Genomic DNA, 27,898 nt, shown 5'->3' on the forward strand with positions numbered 1-27,898 from the left:
GCTGCCTATGAGATCAGAAGACTGAACCTCAATAACCCAGGAGCAGCATCTTCCTTGTCTTAACAGAACCACAGAATGGTTCAGGAGGGAGTGGACCACAGTGGATCAGCTGGTCCTACTTCCCAGCTCCAGCAGGGTCACCCAGAGCACATGGATCGTGTCCAGAGGGTTCTGGGGTGTCTCCAGTGAAGGAGACTCCACATCCTCTGGGCTGTCTGATCCAGCGTGCCGTCACTGCACAGGAAAGTTCTTTCTCACGTTCAGGTAGAACTTTCTGTGCATTAGTTTCTGCCCATTTCCTCCTCTTTTATTGTTCAGCACCACCAACAAGAGCCTGGTCCATCCTCTTGACCTCTCCCTTTAGATATTTATACAAATGAACAAGGTCCCCTCTCAGTTGCCCCGTTGAAGTTCTCTTCAGAAGTCATTCAGAAAGTGCCTTCTCAATTTTCTGTGGCTTCAGCAGAAATACACCCTGATTCTTGTTCAGAAAGACCAAAATACTCGACTTTAAGAAGTCAAAAGTCTTCCTGTTACAGCTGTGGAGGGCTTGACTGTCTTCACAGCTTGAGTAACCTGCTAAGAGACCCACCCAGGCAGTGACAAATTAGTGCCACTTTGCCAAGGCCAAAACATCATTTTGAGTAGAGCTGAGCTCTAAAGTTTGAATATTCTCTCTGCCAGCTTTCTTACCAAGTCTCCCACTCAGCTGAACTCATGTTTTTGCTTCATCTAAAACCTTTGCAATCAGAGGAAATGTATTTCCCCCATGCAGCTAAACCCAATGGTTCATGTTAGAGACATTGAAGCCTTTCACCGTCTCGTATTTATGTTCCTGCAAGTGTGCACTGAGGGCTGGAAATCACCAGCTGTGTCAACATTGTGTACCAGGAAGCTTAAATGTGTTTCATTAATAACCAGATTTTGTGTGCATGAGGATATAAACTAGAACCCATGAGGACCAGTAGGGATATTTTCCCTGATGTTGGCTGAGCCAGGACTAAGCTCTTTTTCAGTACTACCAGCAGCTCACTTTTCTCTCCTGAGCTCAGAAACAAATACATTGCTTATTATTTAGAGCATATGGTCTTAAATAAAAGAATTCGATTTTCTGTTTTGCAGTCCTAGTCAGGAAAAACTACTGAACTCACTTTGGACTGTTCTTTTGGAAGGAATCACAAAGCCACATCTCAGAGTCAGTGCTCTGTCCCTGTACCGAGTCAGAAAATTATTTCTGGACTGATTCAGGCTCATAAAAGTACCTCAGGATCTGATTTCTGGAGTTTCTGTCCCATCTCATATCTGTGATTTGCATCCCACAATGTATCAGGGAGACAGATGTCCCTGAACACTCCATCACAATCTGATATTATCATTACAGCCTTGCAGCTCTTGGTCAATGTCAGTTCTGTGCTGTAGTGTACTGAGCATCACTGCTACTCAGACCTTAGAATTTCAAGACTCACACCAGCAAAAGAGTTTCCAAATAAGTGAGATCAGTGATTATTGACTAGACAAAGATATGCAAAAGCATATCACTAAATGTACTGAGCAGGGGAATAAGTATTTTTTTCCTGCCATTACGCAAAAAAATAATGTTTATTTCCAAAGTGTTTTATGTCAAAGATGTCAAAGAGAAAGCAAATTTCACTGCCTTTTTCTGAAGTAGTCACTGACAAATACCAGAAATAAAAATATTAATAAAACTCCAAATAATTAACTCAGACTCATTAATCATCACATACATCAAAACTCAGGTTCTACACATATAGATTCTGGGTATTTGCTAAGCACCAAGCCAAGCAATTTTATGCGAATTTATAAGCAAGTATTTACTATTCCTTCATGCACACAAACATCCTTGAGTTCTATCCTGTGTGTCATTTGCAGAATTAGAAAGTAGATGTTACTGTTCTGGCCAACCAGACATGATAGACACAGGCTAGAGAGACCAAAAATATCAAACCTGAATTCAGCAAGTGGCTGAAACCTATGTACAAGGTGTTGCCATATGTGCAAATACAAAACACAGGATTAATAAGGTTTTTAGTGGCTTTTATACAGCTCTGTTTACAAGGAAATAGAATTCTTGGCTTACACTAATACACAATAAACAACCAATATTTTTCAGCTATGATGTTCTGCACGTTGCTTTCAATACATCACTGCCAACAGGCTGTCCTTGATTACTGGTCTTTCTTGCTAAAACAACAGTTCTATAAACTAAAATCCCATCTAGCATTTCAGGCAAGAAAGTAGCTGCTATCAACTGCACATTCTTTTGGACAGAAGTCTGCAAGGAGTGCAGTAGAAACATTTACACTCATCTACAGGTAAAAACTTACATAACACATTCTGGTGTGTGTTGTATTTTGAAACCATAGAGATGATGTCTGGACCATCATCCCCACTTCAGCTGACACTTCAATACACACAAATCAAAGAACTGCAAATACTTTACAGAGTACTTTAACTTCCTCTCAAACTGTCAGATATTTTTGTTTCCAAATTTCTTCTGGGTTTTTTTGGATTCTTTATATCTGACACTTCTTGAAACGAAACAGAATCACTGCTTAAGAATTCAACTGCACTTGTGATTTGTTTGTCTTCAAATCATTTTCATAAAGGAAAAATAAATATATTACAGACATTACATTTAATTTTGCTGGTTTATGTTTACAGAGTCTCACTAGGAGGAGAAGCAGTTATTTAGTGTATCTGGTTACCATTTGTTTGTCTGCAGCTTTAGTTTGGTGCAGTCCCTGGAATTTGTGTTTATTGACAGCAAAATCATTTCTGAAATATGAGAAACATAGCTTCCAGAGGAAATCCATTGCAGATTCCTGTCCTCTGTCACTTTCTTATTAATACTTAGTACTGGCAGAGAACCATGGCAGCATGTGTGTTAAAAAACACCATCCAGTTATGGAGAGCGCTTTTGGTTTTAATTGCTAAGACACTGTTTTATTCTTATAAAAAGGAAAAGTCTTCTTAAAAATAAGTTTTATATTTTAATCCAAACTTTTTGCCAGATTTCATTTAGAAATTGGAGTGTAACTGCATGGTACCTGATTCAGTGCCCCCCATATAAATGAGTTAAGGGAATTGGAAAACACATACCAATAATGCAATCCCAAATTTAACTCTTCCTTCTGAAATATTGCTGATAGGACATGGACAGAACAATAATTAATGGGAGGGAAGAGAAGCAGATGAGTGTCACAATAACAGAGAACTGTGAATGGATAAGGAAAACAGAAAACAGCAGTTTCCAGCTCTGTCCTGCCCAGTAGCAGCAGGGCACGGGGAAGGGAGGCAGGATGGCACAAATGAACCCCAGCCACAGGGGCTGAGGAGGAAAATCCCATTCTGAGCCAGGCTCAACAGCTGAGAGAGGGCTCAGAGCTTTAGGAGTGGAGCTGGTGGAACATGTGCTCTAGCAGATAGCACAGGAGCCCCTGTGCTTTTATCCATCGGTTCTGTGAAACTACAGCAAGGTTTTTTGCACCACTGTGTCCCAGTCTAATCCCATCTATGTCTGGCTAATCAACTGTAGTGCAATTCATTCAGTGCTTTACCTCATAACTGTTGTATACTCCAAATCCATAACAAAAGGAATAGATTCAATGGGAAAGCACTGTGAGACCACTCTTGATTTCCACAAATCAGTTTGCTGCACTGGGCCACACCAGCAGTCTTCAGGAACAAGCTGACCTTGCTGGATTTGCTGTTGTTTACAGTAGAAGATTATTCTGGTTTCTTCATTTTTCATATATAATGCAGAAAAAATTAAAATTTATTGCCCCTAGCATTTTTTCTAAAAAAAGATTATTTGGTTTCAGGGTGATTTTCTAAGTCTAATAACACAAAATATGATAATCATAAGAGAACAAGGAATAGACTGGTATTGAGCAATTGCAAAATAAAAAAAAAAAAAAACCCTGCTGTACTGATCTAGATATTCAAAGTGGCTTTTCAAGATACAGAGTTGTGAAAAGCTTTGAAACACAAGAGTTCATGCAAAGCAGTAGGACCAGTCTGAATAACTCTAAGGAAAAGGCCATAAAGGGGTAGGACTGTCAGAAACAACAGAGCACATTTGGAATAGGGAAGGGATCTTGGCATGATAATTAGCACACATATCAACTGGAAGATGATAATGATGATGATGGAAGAGTTAAAGGCCTCAAAAAGAGTCATTTTCTAGAGAATTATGATATTTTAATCTCCATAACTACATTCAGAGGAAACGCTTTAGTGGACACTGGAATTTAAGATTAATTCCTTTATATTACTTGGGACACATCCTTGCCCATGGGATTTTCAGTTTATTAAAGTGTCAAAAAGCAGCTGTGAGAGGGGCCAGGCAGTTGACACACATAGTCCAGGTGCTGGAGCACTTCTATAGGGGAAGGAATATGCCAAAGGCATCCTGATTATCACTGTGGTCACCAGCTGCTTTAACAGCTGGTATAAATCTCAGCCTGCCCCATGGGCAGACACTGTGTGCATCCACTTCACCCTCTTTTCTCAAGCTGTGTTAGGAATGACAGTTTCATCAGAACCTGCTGTTAAAGACCACAGTTTTTGCTCTAAGTTGTTCTCAGTTCTGAGCACAGTTCCTTGTCATCAGACTGAATTAGCTGTAGGCTACTGCTTGTAGAATCCCAGACCAGTTCTCCAGGGAGCGTCACCCATCTCTCAAAAAAGGTAATAAGGAAATATGTGATACTTGGACCTCAATTCCCTAGGGATTCTTGTTCAGGAGGAGAAAGGAGTCCTGAGTTCTTTTTTGTTCGTCAGGCTGCGCTGCCTTTGGAGCTATTACTACTAATGATACCAAAAATTATCTGTAGTGGATCTTAGAGATGGAAAATAGAATCAAATCAAATAAATCTTGAGTGGAGTAGATCCCTGCTGCTGAGCTATACCCCACCCTGACATCTGCACAGTCTCTTTTAGTTCAAGGGAAGATACAGATGTAATTAGGAGAACCTGATGGAAGATATTGGGAGTAAAAGCTAAATAAAATAATGCCATGGATTAATATTGAGAAGCTATTTCGTAATGAAGGAATTTTTTTTCATAAAATGCTGAAACAAACCATTAAATCCAATCATTTTAAGAGAAAGCTACATTGCTTTTTTAGGAAAAAAATAATGAGTAGAGGGCACTGCTGCTGGCTAGGTGTTTGTTAATTTTTCATGTGAATTTATTGCATATGTAAGTGATTGAATTAGTAGCACTGACAGGAACCCAGGCACAGTAAAAGCTTCCTGCTACTGACACAGCAGTGCTCAAGCTGTGCACTCCTGACCATTAGCAGTCCTGCTGAGGAGCCCCAGCCTGGCTCTGAGCTGCAGAGCTCCTGGAACGGGACCGAGCGCGGCGCCCTCCGGAACCAGGGCTAGCATGAGACCACTCCACTCCTTTAGATTAATGACCTCATTTGGACTCTGATGCCAGGCTCCAGGGAAGAAAGTCCAGTGCAAGCTAATATGCTACCAAAATACTGCAAGGTAAGTTTGGGGGGGGGAAAAATTGTTAAGAGGATTTTGTATTTTATGGTGAAGAGACTAAATGCAAAAGAGAGTCAGAAACGGGCAGCTTGCAGGAGAGACTGAAAGGTGCAGGAATGAGAATGTTTTCTCACCTTTGAAAAAAGAGGGTCATTTCCAAACACTCAGAGGCTGAGCAGCGAGATCTGGATCTCCTGTCACCGAGCAGTAGCTTGCTTCAGAACAGCCAGGCTTTGAGAGAAACTAGGAGAATATAAATTGCATATATAATAATTTAAACATGCGAGTGTGGTGCCAAATATTACCATCTAAAAGGAATCTAGGTATCATGGCTGCTGTGAAGTCCTTAGGGAGGCTCCTAACCTTTTGGGAACCCTTTCCTCCTCCCCTGCAACGTATTAACCTTTTGACCACGCCGGTGCTTAGATGTACATAACGAAATGGAACATGCAGGCAGATCCAGGTGGGGAGCGGTAGGAACAAAAATCAGGGATGCAGGATGTTGTGTGAATTCTGTATCAAAACCTCATAGCCAAGAATAGATACAGAGCTTTTAAAAAAGGGTATTTCTGATGTATTATGAATGTGCAGGCGAGCAGCGATGGAAAAACATTTCATCGCTGTCTTACAAACTATATTCCTGTGGCATCAGATTGTGACAACTTAAAAGAATGAAAATGAGCTTTTTGTCCGAGTAGCACTGCTGGATTTAATGGTACTGCTAATGGAGTAAGATTTTTCTTGGAGTAAGGGTGCCATAAACCAGCCCTCAGCCACCACTTCCTGTTTACTTGTGGTTTATTCTCTGGAGCAAATCTGAGTTACTCTCACTGCAAATTTCTGCTTGTTACAAAAAAAACCCAAACAAGATTCTTGCTTAGTATTTTCCTTTTCATACCATTCATCCTCATGGAGGATTTTCTTTTCTAGTCAATCATATGACATGTAGAATGAATGAATGAACTGTTCTTTGATTAGAGTGGTACTCTGCTCTACTCTGCTGAGAGGGAGAGCTTCACTTAGCATGTTCTTTTTCAGTAGGTCTAGACAGCCTCTTCTAAAATTTCATTTAGATATCATTTGTAATTCATTTGAACATTTCTAGTCACTTAGTAAAGTTGCTTCAATACTTTCCTTTTTATTGAAAGTTATTTCATTGCTGCAAGCAAGATATTTTATTTTATGATTTTCCATATGGTTAGTCCCAAAGGAGAAAGGAGAAAACACAAAAGAGCTCCAAATTAAATTCTAATCCAATTTAACAACAGCTGTAAGGGAAATGGAGACATATTAGCTGCTCTAGAACCTCAGCCTCCTAGAAAAATGAAAAATGAAACCGATCATTGAGAAATGTTTACTAGTTTAATTTTTCACCTATAAACAAATGTATCTGGAGACAAAACTAGGCAGAAGCTCCCACTGAACTATAACACTGTGCCAGTTAAAAGAGTATAAACAAACATACACTGAGGTGCACAACTAATAGCAAAACTAGCAAAGGTTTTTGACATTTGGACCACACTTGAAGTTCCAAAAAAATTTGTGTTCTAAAACCTTGAGTCATTTTTAGGCTGGATCTATTGACCTTTCATATGAGCTGTAACACAATACAGGCTGATGGACTTTACACACTTGACGCAATTGATCTTCAAGATCATCATTTGAATAAGAACAGCACATGCTCTGGAAATTTTAAGCTTAAAGTGATGAGGAATCTACTGTCACCTGCTCAAGATATTCCTAGAGTGATTCTCCAGACTGTTCAAAGTATTCTTTGCATCAACAAAATATTCCTTTTGTACGCACACAAAATACATTAGAAAGTACCTCAGAGTAATATAATAAAGCAGATAATATTTTTAGAATTCTCAGGTAAGCTATATTGTAATGAAAAGCCTTGAAATTCCATTTATAGCCATGAAGCGTGCAGCTAACTCAGGAGCTGTGTAAATAAACACACAAAAGAATCAGTCAGAAGTGGCTTCTTGTTCCCAACTCAGTTTTCCAGTTCACTTACAGTGGACAAAAGTGGCAATTGGAGGAGTTGGAGGAAAAACCCTCAAGGCATGCAACCTCTTGCTGTATGTGGCACAAAGTGATCTTACAGTGTAAAAGTGTCCATTGCCTCTGGAGGATTTCACCTCTGGTCTTGTGGGAGAGAATTCTGATCAACTCTTAGAAAACAGCTGGGTCAGTAGCAGGAGGGATGCTCTGCAGAGAAAATTTAAAATCTATTCACATGTGTATCAGGAGTGTGTATCTCTACCAAATGTAGCCTTACTTCCTCTGAGGTAGTTTGATCATCCATCTATTTTAGCATTTTTTCAGAAAGTTCCTGGCAAGGAGAGTTTTTACAGTGCAATTAGCACAACAGAGAGTGACAGTCTCTAAGCCTGGAAACAATTCTCACTAACAGTGATGTGGACAAGGCTACAGATAAAAAACTCCTCTCTCATACATGGAATGGTAATAAGGTTATTCAACCAGTTGCAGAACATGAAAGAACCATTTCTGCCCACACTCAGAATGGAAGCAGAAGACAAGGAAGTTTGTACTTGTCAGTGAAAGAAATAGGTTAGCATGTGTCCTGATTTGGGAAGGAGAATAATCAATATTTAAAGACACTGAACAGACTACAGCTGGAGACAATCCTCTCTGCAGGAGAATGTTAGAAACCAAGAAAAGACCAGGGGGAGGCTGAAAGAGGAAATTTCCCTGTGCTGGTAAACCAAGGTAATGATAAACAAAGATCAGAATAGCACAGGTCAGTGGAAATTACATTCAATATCACCCATCACCTCTGCTTGGTTTATTATAACCAAGCCAATACTCCCAGCACTTAAAACAATATTTCATGCTTTCCAGTTGTGTTCTCTGGATTAATTTCTGTCCTGTTAACTCCATGAAGATACTAATTTCTTGGGTTAATTCCCTTCTCATTTCTTGGCATAAATAGTGGTAATTTCTGTGAAACTAATACCAAAATGAAGTGCACTGATTGGGAAATGTTTTGTGTACACATAAAACAGAAATAGAGTGACCTTGCCTGAAAAGTACATTACTGAATGCTTGAATATTTATCTGGACTAATCAGCTAGGAAATACTGAATTTCAGAAGCTCATATATTTCAGACAGTATGATATTTACTTCCTTTCACAGAAATTATTCAGTATCATCAATTCTAATGAAAATACATCTCCCATATAATTTTAATACTGGATTAGGATTTAAGGGATGTTTTTATCATATCTTCATAACAGTACAAAGGCAAAAAAAATCTCTCTTCAGGGAATCAGTAGATGAATCCACTTGTTTATGAAGCAAAACCTACTTGTTTTATTTAGAACAGACTCAGCAGACCTTAGTGCAATGAATCTCAGCCTGGATGCTGTCAGCCTGACTTAGCTAAAGCTGTGCCTTTCCTTGAATTTCTAACATTTTGACCAACAATTTTTTTTTCTCTCAAGTATTTTATCTGTATTTATCCAGCAGGAAAAGTTGATACTTAATAATTCACCAACAAGATTGTGTGCCTGCACCTTTCCCTTGCAGCTGTATTTACTCAAAACAAAGCTATTCAAATGAGCCTTAATCAAGACACAGTGTGTGAGCAAATCCACTCGGATCCCCTCAGCTGGGAATGCCAGCAGTGAACCCCAGACAAGAATTCTGGCCAGTTCACTGACAGGGCAGGCTGGATCCACTGGGATGTGGCATTAATGTCGCATTTAGCTCATTTAAGATTCACCTGGGACCCCGAAGTACTTGGCAGAAATGTTCCTTCTGTGCCTGTTGAGCCGTTGTTGGAAGCTGGTGAGGAGTTCCCTAAGGCTTGACCCTTTGCTGTGGCAGCACAGCTGCTCCCAGAGTGTCCCACTGGGCACAGGGTCGGTCACTCTGTGTCCCAGCTCCAGCTGGGGGTCACAGGAACACTTCCACATGGAGAACTGTGTCAGTCCTTACCTGGAAAATCCCAGGGAAAGATAATGTCTCTGTAAAACTTACTTTGTTACAATTAGGGGTGAAATTACAGTTTAAAAATACTGGAAATGGAATGGCTAGATGATAAAATAAAAGCTTTATCAATAGCTACTGAGTGCCAGGTGTTTTGCTTAAGGGAGGCCTGTCTCCTACACTGATGCTATCCATCAGTGTTATTTAAATAACATTTTGACAACTCAGCATACCAGGTTATACTGTAGAGTTTTCCCAGAAACTGAGTGGGAAATGTTAATAACCCAGACAGCCTGTGAGGTATTTGTGATTCCCAGTATGTCAGACTTGTTGGATTCTGCCAGGCTGCCCCGTGTAACTCAGCCAGAGCTAGCTGCTCCTGGCTGTGTGTGAGTAACAAAACACAGATATTCTTTTAAAAAATCACTTTCCTGACCAATAGTACATGTTCTTTCAAATACTCATACTCCACTTTCACTCCATCACTTCCCCAAAAAAAAGTGTCTAAAGTGCTTTCTGTATGGAGTGGCTGTGAGCTGGAGTTAATTCAGTGCCTGAGACTTACCAATACATCAAACAGTGGAAAGAAAGAACAAATTTCCAATGCTCCAACAAAATAACTTGAAGACCCTGCCATGAGACACGACCTTTTTATCTTTACACTTGAAGCTGTGGCTCCTGTATATGCTGTGCTCTAAGCACTAAGGAAAAATTAGAATGGGCAGATGCCAGAAGGAAGACAACCCTTTTTTCAAACACCCCAACACTGAGCAGCAAACTCTCCAAACTCTCTTTGCCAGTCTGCAGCTGGGGGAACTTTCTGGGTGTTGGCATCGATCTGGCATGGAGCTCATGGCAATGAGAGGGCAAGGCCACAACTGCTGCAGTTCACACTGCAGAGGCTGCACCCTCCTGAAACTTCCTAAAATAAATCCCTATCTTCTTTATCTGTACAGCAACCTGAAGTGCAAGTGTCTTGAAAGATTTCTCGCTTTATCTAAAATATGAAATGTATTTAAAGAATAAAGTTTTTGTGTAGAACTGGGAAGATAATGTGAGCCTTGAGGGAAATAAAGCTGTTTGTGCAAGGAGCCTTTTCCAACCTGAGTACTTTTGAACATCCTCAGCTCTATAGCCATAGTTACTTGGAAAATGTGACTTTACTTTGTGACTAATCTTCTAATGGTTGATTTAAGAATGAACTAGAGAAATCAATCAAAATCTGTTTTCACATGAAGTTTAGATCATTTGTATATAGAAGAAGCAAAGAATTTTTCCAAATAGGCAACCTGTATGACTAATGCTTCAGGCAGATAAATGCAGGATTAAACAGAATCGTTTGGAAGGTCACAGAAAGAGACTGCAAAAAAATTTCCATTCTCCCTTCCTACCAGACCTATAATGGAAAAATATTTTGTGTTGTTATGAAAATTTGTAGGACTGTAACCTCTACATAATTAGAGTACTCTTGTCCCCAGAAAATCAATAGCTGTATCTTCACTAGAGATAATCACTAAGGCTAAAATTCTAAGTGCATTTTGGACAAGCAAGCTTTTATTTATATATGTACGTATTTATACATATCATATATAAATAAAATTAAAAGAGATCTATGATATCAATCCAAAATAACCAGCAAATGCCAGAATGTCATCTCCAAAACAATTCTAAAAATTCTTCTTCACTGTGTGTGGACTTCAGTATTTTCTTATTAACCCCTCTGTCTTGAACACAAACTTTTAGTGTCATGCTGGAAGTTACTCTATACAGACCACAGTGTCAGAAAATGAGCAGTAAATCAACATTTCATACCAATATTTATTGGTGTGTTGTCAGCTTGGCGTACACCATAGATCTTTTTCTGGGATCCCAAGCTGTTTGAAGAGTGAGTCTCACTCGACGCAAGGTTCACTGTGCCTGTAAATTCAGTCCCCTGTTTTCTGAGGTTCTCTGTACCTTATTTCCTCTCTTTATAAAAACACCTCAGGGACTGTACCAACCCATCTGAGAGAGATCAATCATGTGGTTAAATTCACTGATGCCTGTCAAGTTCTTCTCTTAGATCCTTTGATATAATCTGAAATAATATCTCAAAATAGTGGCAATTATTAGTTACTACAATATAGCAAGTTATTTAGTTTTTAATGCAGAGGACAGGAAATACTAAATTCTGTATAATTAAAAATTATTCTGTACATCTATAGCTTTAGTCCAAGATGCATGTACATTCTACACTAAAAAAAAAAATCTATTGTTTCAGCACATCCAGAGGGTTATGTGGGAAAATAGCAGCTCACCCTGTTAAGAAACAGCTCACATCAGCACTTTCTGCAGTGTGACCCAGCTACTTCATCTTAGTGAGCTTCAGCCTGTTTTTCTGGCTGGCTGTAGTGAGCAGAGATACTGAGAGAGAAAAACAAAATGAAATTTGGGGTGAGACATTAGCTTAAGAAAGCTGCAGAGGGAATGCCTTTAATTCCATTACTGCCAGGCACTCACCAGTGAACTGCAAAGGCTTGCTTGTGTTCCACACATACATGCAAGGAAAATTAAAATCACCTAAGATTTAGTGTCTTTTGAAAAATACATTGTACCTAATAGGAAAATTATTGCAAAATTTCACCATGTCTGATAGCATTGTAGACAGATGGCCTCTATACACTCTATACTCCAAGTTGTTTTGGGGCTCAGGCCCTTGGATCAGGAGAATAAAGCCCTCATTGGTTTTGTTGGTCTGTGGGTATGTTATAAATATGAGTTTTTAATGCCTTTAATTCTTCCATTTTTACCAGTATCACCACAATGACTTAGAAAAAAATTGACAAATGTTCACTAAATACAGACAGCTTGTCATTCATACACAGGCAGAGAAGGGCAGGTGTGACAGGGGTCAAAGAGTTCTTAAATTGCTGACAGGAGTAGGAGTGAGTGGCAGAAGGGGAGAGCCCAGGTGTGAGCAGAGGCTGGTGTGCAATCACCAGGGTCACTGAGCTGCTGCAGACACAAGTGTTGTACCTGCTGCCCTTCTTACACCTTGAGACTTTATCAGTAGAGTGTCCTAAACAATTCTCACTTATTTCTGGAATGTCACTGGAAATCAGGTCAGTAGTTCTGTCTCCATCTTGTAAATGGTAAAAGCTACAGAAGGAAGTCACTTTTCAGTTCTATACAGCAGACTGAGAGGTAAAACACATCAGAACTTGTGTACCTAAATTTCAGTACCTAAATTAGCTCCCTAGGTGCCTTGGAAATCAGCAGGCTCCCTGTGAGAGCAAAAGCAGAATATTCCCCTTACTGCATCCGTGGAGTGCTGTTGCTGGGTTGTACAAACATCCACTGACTCCAGAATCCCACTCAATAATGCTGCCTTTATTCTTCAGTCAGTTCCTTCCCTCTCCCAAAAGCCAGTGCCTGAAGGAAACATGGCATTTGCAATTCCAGAAAGCCCATGCCATATGTGAATGAGGCTGATCTACAGAAAACTCCAGCAGTCCCCCATCAGGAAACTATCTGACAAATTCATGCTTTTGGAACACAAACTGGTTTGTGGTTAGCAATCTAATCAAATGCACAAGTTACATTTTCCATTGCAAATCTTAACATTGCTGCCTCCTCATTCTGATGCTCCAGTATACTGAAATTGTACCATAAATCTTTCTGAAACACATTGTCTGTTTACGTTAAAAGTGGTTCAAAAACACCAAGTCACCCTGAGCTGTGAGCAGAGAAGGCAGCACAACATGCAGCATTTTCCCACCTCTCAGATTTAGGCAGCAGTTATATTAAAGTAGCCTCAAAGATCTTTCAAGCTTCATTTTTCAAAATCTAGACTCTTTTTAAAATAATAACTCATACATGGATAAAAACGAGCAGTAATCCTGAGTAAAAAGCTGAGAAATTAAGCTAAATACTGTTACCCTACAGATTTTATTTATCTGGTAAAAGGTCAGAGAAAGGGCCTGGACACTGGACTGTAATAATCTCTGTTAGGCTGCCATAATGGTCCCTGACAGGCTTTCACCCTGTTAGCTTGCAGTCTTCCAACAATTCCCAGGCAGGATGCAGAAGGTGGCAGAGGACAGTGACCACTTCCAGTGGCAGTAGCACACACCAAAGAATGAGACTCCAGTTCCTCAGCTGAGCCCAAAACTGTGTTCAGAATACATCTTTCAGAAAGCCAAGCAATCTTGACAGAAACAAGAGACAGACAAGTCTGCATTCCTCAGGGCATCCCCAGACAAACACTTCAAACACACATGGTTGGGGTGTTTTTAGCACTGTTGCCTGCTTTGTCTCATTATCTATTCCTAATTGTATAACCCAGCACTAATTTCATGATAATGACAGCTTTGGAAGAAGCTTTTCATAACTGCCAGAGAGAAGGTATTTTTCTTTAAAATCTCTAACCTGGAAATGTACTCATAGAAATTATAGCATGCCCATTATGCAAAAATATGCAGAATTATATGAAAACAAGCAGTCAGCAGAGGGCAGGTAGACTGTGCTGATGTCTCTGGGTGATATGTATGTTTTGCTGTTTAAGCCATTCTCAGCAATTTCTTTTGTCAAAAAAATAAGTGATGCTGTCTGGAAAAAAATTAGAGGCAGTCTAGTTCTTGTTGGAGATTTGTCACTGAGAATTTATTTGACATACCTTTTCCTCAGACTAGGACACAGGCAGGGTTTATTCCCTACATAGCACTCGTCTGGAAAACACTGATGCTATATGAATATTGGAGATTTAAAGACATGAATGTTCACAAAAAGTGTGTCTGTAACAGTCCATGTGTTTGTATGTCACAAAATACCTGCTGAAGTTATACCAGTCAACTAAAGACACTTACTGCATCAGCTTCTGCTTTCTGTGCCAAATCCTGTTACCAAAAAACAAGACTTTTTTAAGATTACCTCCTTGCAAGACAGAATCTCACTCTTAATAATTAGATAACCCTAACATCTACCCAGTTGTCTCCTAAAACAAACAGACAAACAACAGAAACAGCTGTCCAAGGGGTCCAATCTAATTTAACATTGTAGGGAACATTACTACTCTCAAAGCTATTCCTGCCTTCCCTACTGATGGAAGTGCTTGGGATCTCTCAGTGCCAGCAGCATGAAGTAATGTAACTACTCTAGCATAGATCATGACATCAGATCTGCCCCTGCAAGCCAGAAAATCCATCATACTGAGGCTTTGTTCCCTCAAATAGTCATTTACTACATATCATTGGGCTGCTTATTTAATATTTATGCAAATTCTTCAAGACATTTTACTGGACCATGTATCAGAGACAATCTATGCACAGCAACTCATCTAAGAGCATGAGAGAAGTCCTAAATACATGAAGGAACACTTGCATCTCCTTTATTCAGAAGTCCAACTTCAGTGCATGGCTGCTTTGGAGAGCTCCATGAGTGGTATTTTTGGAAAGCCTGCACCACTCTTGTTACTGTCTAGACTGGCATACAGTGCTCCAAACCCTAGGATTCAGGGTCAGTGAGGGGCTTGAGGTCCTGAGGAGGGAGAGTCTAACACAAGGACAAAACAGTTGTACAGTCCTAAAACCAGATTAATCTTTGTAGATCAGAAGAATTTGGTTGGTTCATTCTGGGAGCAGGCACAGATAGATGTGTGAAGCAGGTGGAAGCTCCCAGCTAAGCTCAGGATTTTTCCACTGATCAAGAGCCTATGGACAGATGTGCTGTGTCACAGAGCACCAGAGAAATCACAGGGAAGTCCTTTCCCTGTACATTCTTCCCAATCTCCTTAACAAACACGGTCAAACCATCACCGAGCTGTGGTTTCTCCATTACTTTCATATTCAGCACAATTTCTAAATTGGGCACCCAGTACAAACCCAATTGCCTTAAAATTGGCCTGCTTGGCACAGCAATAAAAAAATCTCAGATGCCACACTGTCAATCAACCTGGCCCTTACACAACTGTGAGCTCCACTCTTACATAAATGTCACAAATGCCATAATTAGCATCAGCTCATGCCATAGGAGTGGATCAGAATCTGTGTTATTTGATCATTTGTTTTTGATCAAAACTCACTTTTGGAAAAGCAAAAGAAGATAAAAGTAAAAAATTCACTTTGATCATGACTCATTTTGTATAATTTTGATTACAGGACTTCGCCTGTGTTTGTGAACTCTAACAGTGGTATCTGACACTTTATTGTACTAAGTAATTCCTAAAATAAACATAAAATTAAAATCTCCTTAACTCTCAGTTTTAAAAGTATTTGGGATACAGACAGTGTTTAACTAACACCTTCTCCCTTGGAGTTATTACACTGATATTATTATTCCTGTCATGTTCTGTCAGTTTAATTGGATAATAACTGCAGTCAAATTATTGCCTTGTAAGTGCATACAAGCACCTAACAATGTTTATGCAAAGAACCCCCTATGCCTTGCTGGTTAAATGGGAACATCATATTTGGAATGTGCAGCAAGGGCTGGTGAGCTGCTTCATGAGTGCAAGTCACAGAGGAAGGAGCAGGACAGAGGGTGAATTAATGAGGATGCTGATGTCTGACCACAGATCACTGCTGCTGGAGCTGACAGAAGTGAGAGCTGGTGCTTTACAGCTCAGGGTCTGCTCCTGGCCGTGGCTATCCATCATCCTGCTTTTTCATTCTTGCCTTGTGCTTGTTGGATCCACAGAGCAGGGAGCAGAGAGGAAACAGGAGTGTAGGCACTGGTTGTTTGGGCTTTGCCCTCCACAAACTGTGCCTGTATTATATTTTACAGCACAACAGGTTTCCAGGCCATGTGCCAGGAAAGAAGAGGCAATTAGAGCTCTTTGCTTCCTAGTCTGGCAGAAATCACACAAAACAGGTAAAGTGCAGTGACCTCAGCCCAGCTGCTGGGTATAGGTCAGACCCACATCAGTCAAAATTCTCAACAACTCTGTTGATTCATGTAGTTTATTATTAACATAGAAAGACAGGTTATACACATTGCTTTTATTGTAATGTCCTAGATTCTGAAGACACTGGGTAAAACCCACGACAGCACTTTGCCATCATTTATGTTAAAGTTAAGCACAATCTGAGAGCAATAGCACTGAAAGCTCTCACAGAGGAGTTATCAAATACTCACTTCATATAATGCAGTGTAAGCTTGATTTGCATCAGTTTAATATTTTATATGTAGGGGAACACTTTCCAGAGGGTTCCAGACAGCTTCTCATGGAGAAATTTGGAGAGAACTATAATTTTAATTGCAATATCAATGTAAATACTCTTTTATTTTAGAGAATAGTTTCTCCACTACTGTACATGGAGGTTAATTTAAAAAAAGAAAAGGTTCAGTTGACACTCTCTAAACTTGTTTTCCCCAACTGAGCTCATTCTACTTCACAGAAGTTTGAATGCTGGTGGAGAAAAGTGAAAATGTAGACCAATCTTCAAGCCCTAATGTAAATGATTGGTTCTGACACCAGGAAAGGCTTGTTGTTTTCCCTCCGGGTTGCCTACTTTTCACATAGGCGAAAAGGATTAAAGACATAAGATTGCTTATGGAGTTGATAACCTGCTTTCTCAGAGGGGTTTGATTATCTCACAACATGTGCAAAGGAAAAAAAGCACAAGCAACTTCAAGAAGCAGATGGTTTTGTAAAAGTTTTTTTGTCTTTTAGCTGAAATATCGTTAGGGGAAATAGTGTTTCAGTATCTTTTTTGAGGATAAAGGTAGATTTCTCTTTTAATTCATGGTAACCAAATGGCTCCAGCAGCCAATGCAAAATGAAATAGTCCTCGTTCATTGGTTTAAATCTGACTCATTGCACTCAAATCATAACTCTAATTGGGAGTTCTAAGTATCAACTAGTGAAGAAAAAGTAAGAATTTCAGAACCCCAAACACTACATGTGAGGACCATACTCCATCTGTTTATCTCAATCAACACCTCTGGAACAGGGCAGTGCATGTTAGGGAGGCTCAATAAAAGAGTATCTTCTAAGATAGATTCTGCCAATATCTGTCAGTGTCATTTGGTGGGCATTTCTCTTGCTCCACAAGGCAGTCAGTGAATGACTCAAAGAAAATTCAGGTCTCTGAAGCACTTGGTGATTAAGAGCATCCCCAGTACCACACTGGGCTCATGTTTATTGTGGTAACCCAGAAGTACTTTGTTTTCAAATAATGGGACATAATCAGCAGTTGGGGATGAACCATTTCGAGGACTTATAAAATTTCTGACATTCCCTTATAAGGTTCCACTTAAGAAGGGAGATGGGAGAGTAAAATATTATGAATTCATCATTTCTTTTCCATGCAAATAATTACAGAATAAGCATTTGTAAGGTTATAACCACATCTCAGAATCCCAGATGTTCAGATGAGGAGTCAAAGGTTAGATACAAGTATGAATATTTTCATTAAATGAATGAAATTCAAGGGAAGGGTGCCTTACTAACTGCAGGGCTATGGATTAGTCAACACATCATTAAGAGATATTTGCTTGAAAGCCTCCAGCTTACACTGAAGAAATGTGCTTGTAATCTCTTTACCTGCCATGTATTTAATTTATTTACAGCAATACTGAAATGTTCAGTACAAATCAAGCATACAAGAATGAAATACATCTGCAGTATCAGGTGGTGTGTGAAATTGTACTGCTCTAAACAGTGATGCTCTTAGGGAAGGAATCAGTAAACAATTTACCACACCATCTTACATGGCTCAAGGAGTCACTGTCTGTACATAAATAAGTCTTTTAATGCAAAGTGAGAAAAGTTACATTCTGAAAAAAAAATCTGGTCCTTGTGTCTGCCTTGGTTTTCTTCCTAGTAGTTGTCTCCCTGATGAAATAATGCTGAGCAGATGTATTGCCAGATTCTTAAGATATTTTGCATGGTATGCATGGGAACCTGCCACAAAACAAGCCTGGTTTATTTTTAGGTACCCTTAACTTTATTTATTGATTTAGGAGGATATAAGGAATGGGCATAAGCAAAGACAGTTTTGTGAAAATGGTATCTTTTATTAGATTAGCTGATACAGCTTGAAAAAAGCAAGTTTGCTTTTGGGTACAAGCTGCTTTCTTCAGCAAAATCTAACTCAATACAGGCAATTTCAGTTTAATCTTACTACATTGATAACAATGCTGTTACAATAGAAGTGTGGCAATTACTAAGAAGAGGGGAAAATTGAAATTTTTTTTGTTTATTTTGATATTTCAAACTTCCGTGTAAGGCCAAATGAAAGCCCTTGGTCAAGATTTTGGGGGGGGAAGCACAAGATTTGTTCCAACCTCCCCTATGCTCCTCTCCTCCAAGAGCTGGCTGTGGCTGTTGCTGTGAGTGGTAATTTTTACAAAAGCAGTAGTTACTCTAAAGTTTCCATACAACAGCAAAGATTCTGTTGCCAGTATATGTTTTTATCAAACACATAAAATAACCAGAAATACCATTGCCTTGCACAGTCTTGCTCCTCTCTCAGATCCTGTTAGAAAAAGGGAGCAGGGTGTGGGAGATGCCCGAGTCTGGATTGCTGGTGAGACTGTGCCAGGATGAGAAACAAAGTGCAGTGAATAAAGTGCAGAAGTCAAACAGTGACAGAGAACCTGCTCTTAAAATGAAGAGAAGGAGAAAGAGCCAAGCAAGGATGGAGAGAAATTGCTGAGGCCAGTAGGGAAAGGTCAGAGAGGAATAAAAGGCAGATTGCCTGAAAGCTAAGAGGTGTAAAGAAAGACCTATAAATTGATGAGAGGAGAGAAAAATGATGAGAGTAGGGAAAATACCAGATAGCAATCCCATTAGTTAGTGGAGACCAGCCTCCATGGTAATTCCTGGCAGTGCCACTAATAGCTGACAATTAGATTTTTCCACAGCAAAACATAACTGAACATCTAAGCAAAAATAAACAACTTTTTATAAGTCAGCAGAAAAACAACACAGCAGTGTCAGTCAAAATTATCCTAATTAATTTACATCTAACTACATGTGAGAGTCTGAAGAACCAGGTATTTATTAGACAATCTACAGCAAGCAAATCGAGTGCAGCACTGCTTATTGCACCAGCACAATGTTTTTATTCATCTTCATCAAGCACAAGACTTTGATGTCTTCTAATTCTTTCTGACTCTGCTGCTAGAAAATTCCTTCCTGAAAGCAAGGCCATGAAAGTGGCATTTAGGCCGAGAAAGGCAAGAATCTTTGTAAGCTTTCTCAGAAAGATCATCCTTAGCACACAAGGGTGCAAAGAAAGAACAGGATGCAGGTGAAAGAAAGGATCCAAAGGAGCATCAAAGCTGACAATTTTGGGACTACATGGGAGGAATGTGTCACTGTGTACAGAGGGTGACACTGTTCTCTATTTTCTTTCCATCCTGTCCAGGCTTCAGCTTCCGTCAAAGTTCATTAATAGAAAATATTTCCATACACTATTCATTAGGTTGAAAATGAATAGGGAGAAAAATTCTGGCTGTTTTTATTTCTGTCTCTGGTATTAGCGAGAAACCGCAGGCGAGTTATTTATCACCTTGCAATGAGGCACTGCCTGAAACACTGAGGGAGAAGCAGTGCATCTCAAGTGCCTCTAGAGGCTTCTAAGGAAAAAGAACAACATTGCAGGTGGATGGGAGCAGAGACACTTAGCTCAGATAGGTCTGGTCTTATCTGGGTGCACTAAAACAGAATCAGAAATGGGCATGGTCACACATCCCAGCTCTTCCCTTGTTGTCATACATGCAGTGGGATTAATGGTATGGGTTTAGAGCTTCCCTCTGAGCTAAAAGAAACAAAGGGTATTTCTGTATGTCCTCTGCTTTGGTAATTTTATTTCTCTTTGCTTTAAATTACCTCCTCTGTAAAGTAGGACCAAAATAGTTCTTCACTGTACCTGCAAGTGTTTGCTGGGGCTGTGCAGCTCAAGGTCACGTGGAGTGCTGTTAACAAGGAGGACTGAAGCCAGAGCTCTTTATTTACAGCCTTTCATCCAACAGCACTGTGCTCTGCTACCCTAACTGGTGTGATTTTAGCAAGCCATTTCATTTGTGTTTTGACATGTGCTTTTCAAATTGCATCATTAAAAGCACAGCTTGTTTGCTCCATGTAATATTGGCAGTGATTTTGATCATCTGAGCAACCATTTTATTTTATTGTTGTGAATATTCTGAAAATTGTTGTGCATAAAGCAATGCTTAAAGCTGAAAAAAAATTAAAAAGGGAGGGAAAAGATGAAATTTTTGGAAAACCCTAGCTCATTAGGATTCTAATCTTTCCTTGAGGCACCTGGTCAGGGCAGGAGAAGCACAGAGGCACAGTGGTGCTGAACATGGCATCTCCTAACAAAGAAGTGTTGCACTGTGTCTGAAATCCCCAGCTCAAGCTGTGCCCCAGACACCTGAGGTGAATGCCTGAAATCACCATTCACAGTCATTCAGAGCTGGAGCTGGAGCTGCTCAGGAAATCCACTGCTCAGAAAAGGCAGGTTTGGCTTCTTACTGAGACAGAGGAAAGATTTCTCCAGATCCCCTTCCTGGGAATCCAATCCCCAAATTGCTGCTGTTAAACTGGGGGGCCCAGCCCCTCTGAGGCTGCAGAAAGCAGAGCAGCAGCAGTGCCCTCTCCAGCACTTCCAGAAGAGAGGAGTCCTCATCCCGAGGGTGTCTGTGGAATCCACAACAACATCTGCCACCTTCAAGGTGTCCCCAAGCCAGCAGATGTAGGACAACCTGCTGTATTAATGGAATTTTCATCCTTCCTGCCCAATCTGCTCCACTGTGCGTGGATTGATTAAATATTCATAGCATCAGTCAGAAGAGGGATAAAAGCAAACTTGGATATAACCCAGCAGCCAAAGTAGTAACGCTGGAAGGAAAAACACCTGAGTTTTAGTCTTTCTTTTGCTGATTATCTGAAAATAAAAAATGAAGTGTTCAGTAAAGCAAGGGTCTGAAACCCAAGGTATATATATATATACAAATTTTTTTTTTTTTTTTTTTTTTTTTTTTTTTTTTTTTTTTTTTTTTTTTTAGTTTTTCTCCCACTAGGTTTTCTGTATATTCATAAACAGGGCTTTCTACAGTCCACTGAAAAACATTTATTCCATACAAATTTGATTTGCTTCAATAAAAAAGTAGTAAGAATGGTTTCCACTATGCCAGGGTATCCTACTGTATGGTGTGTGAGCACTCTGATGGAGTGAGAAAGATTAAATAATTTTGGAAATTGAAAGAATTGGGTACAGGATGATTATTCTAACCATGGCACTCCTGGGTGAAATAGAAGGATGTTGTGTGAACATGATATGCTCCCCAAAGGCCTCCCAGATTAAACCAGGCAGCAAAAGAGACACAAGAACATTTATTTGTTAATTTTACAGATGCAGAATGAAGCCTATCAAGATGGGAATGTCTAGAAGTAAAACCTAAGTAATTGAGAAACTGCAAAATAATTAATTTTAGTGTAGAACCTCCTTTCTCCACAAAAAAATCCCAAACCCTCTGAAACAAACAAAGAGTCTTTACCTCTCTTAGAACCTCTTTGGGCAAGACAGCATTTGCTTAGAGAAATTAAAATTAGAACTTACATGACTAGAGTCGAAATTTTCTATTTAAAATCTGCCTACCTAAAGGAAAGTGTTACAGCAAAAGAAAGGCAGTGCATAGAAGAAGACATGTATACAATATATAATTTATATTCAATACATTTGAAAAATAACCAATCTCTTTTGGAGACTGTGTAAAGTTTAAGGGATATGGACTATCTTGCTGTAAAGCCATGTAACAAGGAAGATCTCCCAAGTACTCCTGAGCTTTGCAGCACAAACAATTTATGGATGTCCCACACATCCAACACACATGGGCCAGTGCAGACACAATAAAATCATGGTAACTTGTTTATTGTTGGAATCTTGGCTGAAATGCAAGCAGGTGGGCCCTAATACCTGAGACTGACTGTCAAAAACAACTCTACCAAGGAGAGGAAATGACTTCTCTTAGCTCTATGTGCTGCAAGGTGCACACTCTGGACTTTAGTACTGTATTAATTGCCCTCATTTGTCAGTGTTTAACACACAAAGTGCAGAACAAAATCATTTAGGCAATTCAGTCCAAGTAATTAGCTATTTTACATCCTTTTTATTGTGAAATAATCTGGTCCTTCGTTTTATGACTTGGAAAACCATTCACTATCAATTTAGTGATAATATATTAATAATTGTGTGATGTTCCAAGCAGTTTCAATGGATGATGTCACATCCGCAGAACAGCTTATTATCAAGAGAACAAATCTGAGATGCAAATCAGTGAGAATTTAATTATGATAAAAAAGACAGATGCTTTGCCATTCACTGTCAGCCATCTACTGACAGCATTCAATAAAGCACAAATTGAATGCACATTTTTACACACAACAAAACTGCCACTTCCTCATCTGCATCAGTTGTCCCCTTCCTGTACACGTGCTCCTGGCTTAATAAACAAAATATCCACATACAGCTGACTTCCATCCACAACTGTGTACCACACAAAGGAGCTTTCTTCCATTAATTTCATTTTTAATGTTATTGCATCCTTTCCCATTTTCACCAATTTGCTTTTTGGTCTCATTCTGTTCTTTTTAAAGCAGCCGGCCTCTAGAGTTGCACATCTTTTGATTCTGGAAAAATGTGTTTAGCTTTTCTTGGTTGTGGAGAGGAACTTCAAAATGTAGACTTAACAAGTCACAAAGCAAGCAGAATAAGTGACAGTTTTATTTTTACTATCTCATTATTTTTAATGAGTTAGTTCATATTCCTAAAGAATTCAGAAATTCTTGACTTTCAGTGCCACATTAGGACAACACTGAATCTAAATCTGCAGTGTTCTTTTCAGAGAGCAAATTTTCAGAAGATACAGACCTGCAAGTAGGACTAGCTCAGGAATTTGAAAGTATAAAACTTCTCAGATTGAAAATACTTGTGTGTGCAAAGGGAACCACAAATATACTCCTAGAGTGCTTGAGCACATACAAAGCAGAATCATTTATTTGTTTACACGTATGTTTAAAAAAAAAGCCATGCTTAAGCTGATTTGATTTTACTTCACTTGGAACTACAAATAAAGCACACTGAAAAAACAGAACTTCTTTTCTTTTAAAGCCAAGAGTGAAAGTACCTTTGAATTTCGTGACTGAAGAGAGAGTTACTAAAGGAATAAATATTTTGATAGTGACAATGTTCATTGAAACCTGACTGGTGCCACATAAATCTAAGTAACAGCAAGCTGAAAAAATCTCTTCTGATCTTTTTTACTGTAAGTGGGCTTTTTCATATCCACATCTCACTCAGATGAAAATTGCCTTCACCGAGGTGAATACAGCATTCATTCTTGCCGTGATACAACAGGACAGATTAATCAGGTTACTTCTGCCTTCCCTAGAATGGCCTGGATCACTCTTTCCCACTGATCTCCCCTAGCCCCCAATTCCAGCACTGAAAAGCATCTTACAGTAAGCAGCCCTTCTGTACTTAAGTCCAAAGCAGTCAGATGTGAATCCCCATTCAAGGTTTTTCTGCAGCTTCTCTCAGCTGCTCAAACAGTATTTGGCTTTGAAAGATGTCTCAATGTACATTAAATGAACATTGGGAACGTGTCTAGGGAGTGATTATTATCAGCAACTGTAGATGTTTTTTTCTATTCATCTTGTTTAGTTTATCTTCATAACCTGAAAGACTGTGTAAAAGATTAGCTACATAAACTAATTAGCTGTTACCAAATCTGCATTCCAAAGAGGGATCTGCTTCTTAATGAAACCTGCAAGAAGCAGAAACAGGTGACTGGTGATGTCTTAGAGCAAGTTAATTTATACTGGGCTTTCATCTAGAACAATCTTTTAAGTTCCCACCTCTTTCTTGTGATGGGTACATAAAGCAGGGCACCCCTTGTTGACAGGGACAGGAATACCAATAAATGCAAATTAAAGCTGTATCAGATTTATTGTGGGACAGGAGACATGAACGTTGAGATTTTTATGTAATATGCAGAACAGTTTCTATTAGTACAGGCTGAGCACAGATAAATTAGTGTGGCTTTTGGATATTTCTCTTTAAACATTTTTTGGCTGTTAGTGTCTCATCATAATCATTCACTGACTTTCAGCTTCCATCTGTACTTTTCTGACCCTGCACATGGTACCAAGATCCAAAATTTCCAACCCCTACACTGTTCAAGTCCTAACCAGACACGTGCACGTGTGCAGCAGACATCTCCTTTAATACTGCCTTTGCTGTTCTTCTCTTTCATTGTGCTGAAATCAATAACTAGCCTTAATGTGAATCGAAAAAGCAGCATCTGAATCTGACATCAACAGACAGCTTTAATTAGGATTGGAAGAACAAAGTTTTCTCTTTTGTGGTCAAATTGTTCTCTCAGTTTCAACTCCTCCAAGCTAACTCCTCATGGACAATCCTGAATGACCAAACTTTGCACTATATGCATTCACATGAACAATCATTTGACTGAAAATTAATGTAAATTAGAAAGTTTGATGTATTTTATATATATATATATATATATATATATATATATATATATAATTTTTTTTTTTTCTTAGCATAGTGGATATATTTTTGTATGTAGGCTTCAACTGGCTTAGGAGAATAAACTCCTCAACTGTGGACAATATGTATTCTTGCTATGCTAATGATGCCTAGGTTTTTAGATTTTATAATTTTCAGTTTCTCTGCTGCTTGGTGTGTAACTCTGAAACTTCATATCAGGTGTTAGTAAGTTCTCTTCACAGGGTGGTTAGATAAAACACTTCTCCAACATAATAGTGTGTAGTCTCAACAATTTCATGTCCTCTTTGGTAAAAACTGCAAAGGCATTATTGTAATCTGCTGTGAATTCAGCATCTGTTAGTGATATTCTCAGCAGGAAAAGTTGTTTCTTTTTATCACCTGCAGATGCAATTATACCAGCAAGGCCTGCAAAGTGCTCAGATATGAGATGTGTAAGCTTAGCAAAAACCCTGGCACGAAATGTTACTTTTGTCATAAAAAAAGATCCCTTGGGTTCTCCTGTTCAGAGCCCTTTAGCCTGAAAGTAAATATTATATGGCTGTAATACTTTGCACCTTTGTTTCACCTTCCATCCAAGCCTCTCAACTGGCTTTGCAAACATAGCTGGATTAAGTATTCCAAGAGGGAGAAGCATCCTGCCAAAGCAGAGCACCCCAGAGGTCACACTTACACATTGAGCTCTGCATGTCTACCACTGTTCACACACAAGTATGCTAACACTGTACAGAAAAAAACAGAAGCTTAAATTTTTCAAAGCTAACATGGATATTTTCAAAGCAAATGTGAGAGCACATGAAGATTTGGGCCTGCTCATCACAATAAGATCTGACAGTTCACGAGAAAGTGTCAATTAATGCTTCAGGGTGGGTTCAGAACCACATTCCCCACAAATAAAAAACACATTCTCACATCAAGGCTTTACATAAATTTGTCAAAATTAACTGTACGATTAAGGACACTGTGAGCCTAGACATATGGAATCGTTGTGAGTTAACGCAGCAGGTTACAAGGATTCACTCTCCTAGACTGCACCAAATAGAAAACAACCCCAGTTACTTCAGTCATTCTTCATCAGTTCCACAGGATCATGCAAGTGTTGATGTTGGAGGAACCCCTAGAGATTGTGCAGGTCTCTGCTAGGAGAAGAGTTACCTAAAGCAAGTTGCCAAGGACGGTGTCCATCGGGATTTTGAATATCTCCAAGGACGGAGACTCCACAGTTTCTCTAGGCAACCTGTTCTGGTGCTCTCTCCTACCATCCCTCATATTTGAGATTCTCCAGTTCTCTTCATCATCCTGACTGCCCTTTGCTGGACTCAATTTGGTGCCCACCAGGAACCCCTAGGCCCACGGTCTAGTGCAGGAGGTTATTGCTCACCAGGTCCAGGGCTTTGCTTTGGGGAGCTCAGGATCCCATTTTTCCAGTCTCTTGAGATCCCTTTAAACAGCAGCACAATCATTTGGTGACCCAGCCACTCCTAATTTAGTGTCTGCAACCCTGCTGGGCTCACTGTGGCCCATCAAGCAGGTCATTAATGGAGATGTTTAACAGTGTTTATCCAGTATTGATCCCTGGGGCAGATGAGCAGACATGGAGTGTTTTCCTATAGCTCAAGCAATTTATTTTTGTCTGAGCCTTAGTCCCACTTCATTAAGTGCCTAAAGGTGAGGCTTTGCAGTATTCACAGAATGACCAAACAACTATCTTCCCAACTTCCTCTAGGATCAGCAACCTAATCTTTGTAAATAACTTTAAAAATATGAAAACCCCTTTATCTGCATCTTTTGGTAACCAGAATGTTGGGAAAATCTAAAGGGAATTGTGTTTTAAATTAAATGTCCACTGCCAAAAAGTCTGCCACTTTTGAAATTTTTGTTCTCATTTTTCAAAAGGGCAAAAAGCTACCACTGTCCATTTAGTGGTGAAAAATGGGAACAATAAAAATCTGGGCAAAGTTTCACAGAAAGATTGTTGCAGAGCCAGGAGCTGAGTCTAATCACATTTATTTAAACATCATTCCTCTCAGAATTAAGTTGTGGGGAAATTACTGAAGATACATGAAGGCTATGCAGATTATATATATCTATTCTTGTTACAAGAATTATACAGGTTGGGTTTGAAATTATGTTTGTAGTTTATCTTTGGACATTTCCTTGCTGCTGATTTTCTCCAGCTCTGCCCTGCTGCCTCATGTCTGGTTCACAATTCTGCTACAACCCAGAGCAGGGCAGTGACAGAAGGAGCAATCAGAGGAAGGTGAGCAGAAAAGCAGGAGACTTTTGCTTTATTTTTCACTTGCTTGATGCTCAGTTCATGAGGTTCCAGATAGGAAGTTCAGCCCAAACAAGACCTCTGAGAGTACAAGAGGCAAGTAAGTGAAGGACAGACTTTAAAGAGTTGAACTGGGTGGGAATTCTTGTGTGCAAGACAGGCGACTGTTGCACACCTCCAGATGATGCAATCTTAGTAGATCCTAAGATAGTTTTTCTAATTAAAACTACCCAAAATTCTACTGTCAGTTTTCAGTGGGTTGATTCTGCAAAGATGAGTAAGTGTGAAGGTACAGGAAGCAGTGTGGTTTCTGATCAGATGGCAGATAGTTACTCTCAAAGATAGCCAGTTTACTGGAGAAGACCTCATCTCATTTCTTGCCATGCAGTAATGGTCCTATTTGGATAAAAAACTATAAAGGAATTAAATTTTACCATAAGGGTTGCAAAGGTAAGGGTTGAAGTAACTGTTTATTGCAAAGAAACACACGAGCCAGGGGCAGTGATCCAGAATGTCCAAGTGAGTACAAAACCATCCAGGCTGCAATAGTAAAATACAAAATAGAGACAAAAATACCACCTTTACTTCTTAGTCCACACCAGTGGTTTTCTACCTGTGGCTCAGAGAAGGGAAA

The 27,898-nt window shown here is 39.4% G+C and overlaps 1 protein-coding gene across 10 annotated transcripts in view; it reads left to right on the forward strand.

Moving 5' to 3' along the window:
- The window catches only part of PEX5L (peroxisomal biogenesis factor 5 like), a 106,560-nt gene that overhangs the window by 10,746 nt on the left and 67,916 nt on the right, over positions 1 to 27,898 (forward strand). The window contains exon 1 of one of the 10 annotated variants that reach the window (XM_033068247.2): positions 5,354 to 5,519. The exons of the other annotated variants lie outside the window; for them this stretch is intronic. Coding sequence (XP_032924138.1) covers positions 5,460 to 5,519 — 60 coding nt within the window. The 5' untranslated portion in view covers positions 5,354 to 5,459. Of the gene's footprint in view, positions 1 to 5,353; positions 5,520 to 27,898 lie in introns of those variants that run through there. 10 annotated transcript variants of the gene reach the window in all.

The sequence above is a fragment of the Catharus ustulatus genome, chromosome 10 (genome assembly GCF_009819885.2).
Source record: "Catharus ustulatus isolate bCatUst1 chromosome 10, bCatUst1.pri.v2, whole genome shotgun sequence".
Lineage (NCBI taxonomy): Eukaryota > Metazoa > Chordata > Aves > Passeriformes > Turdidae > Catharus > Catharus ustulatus.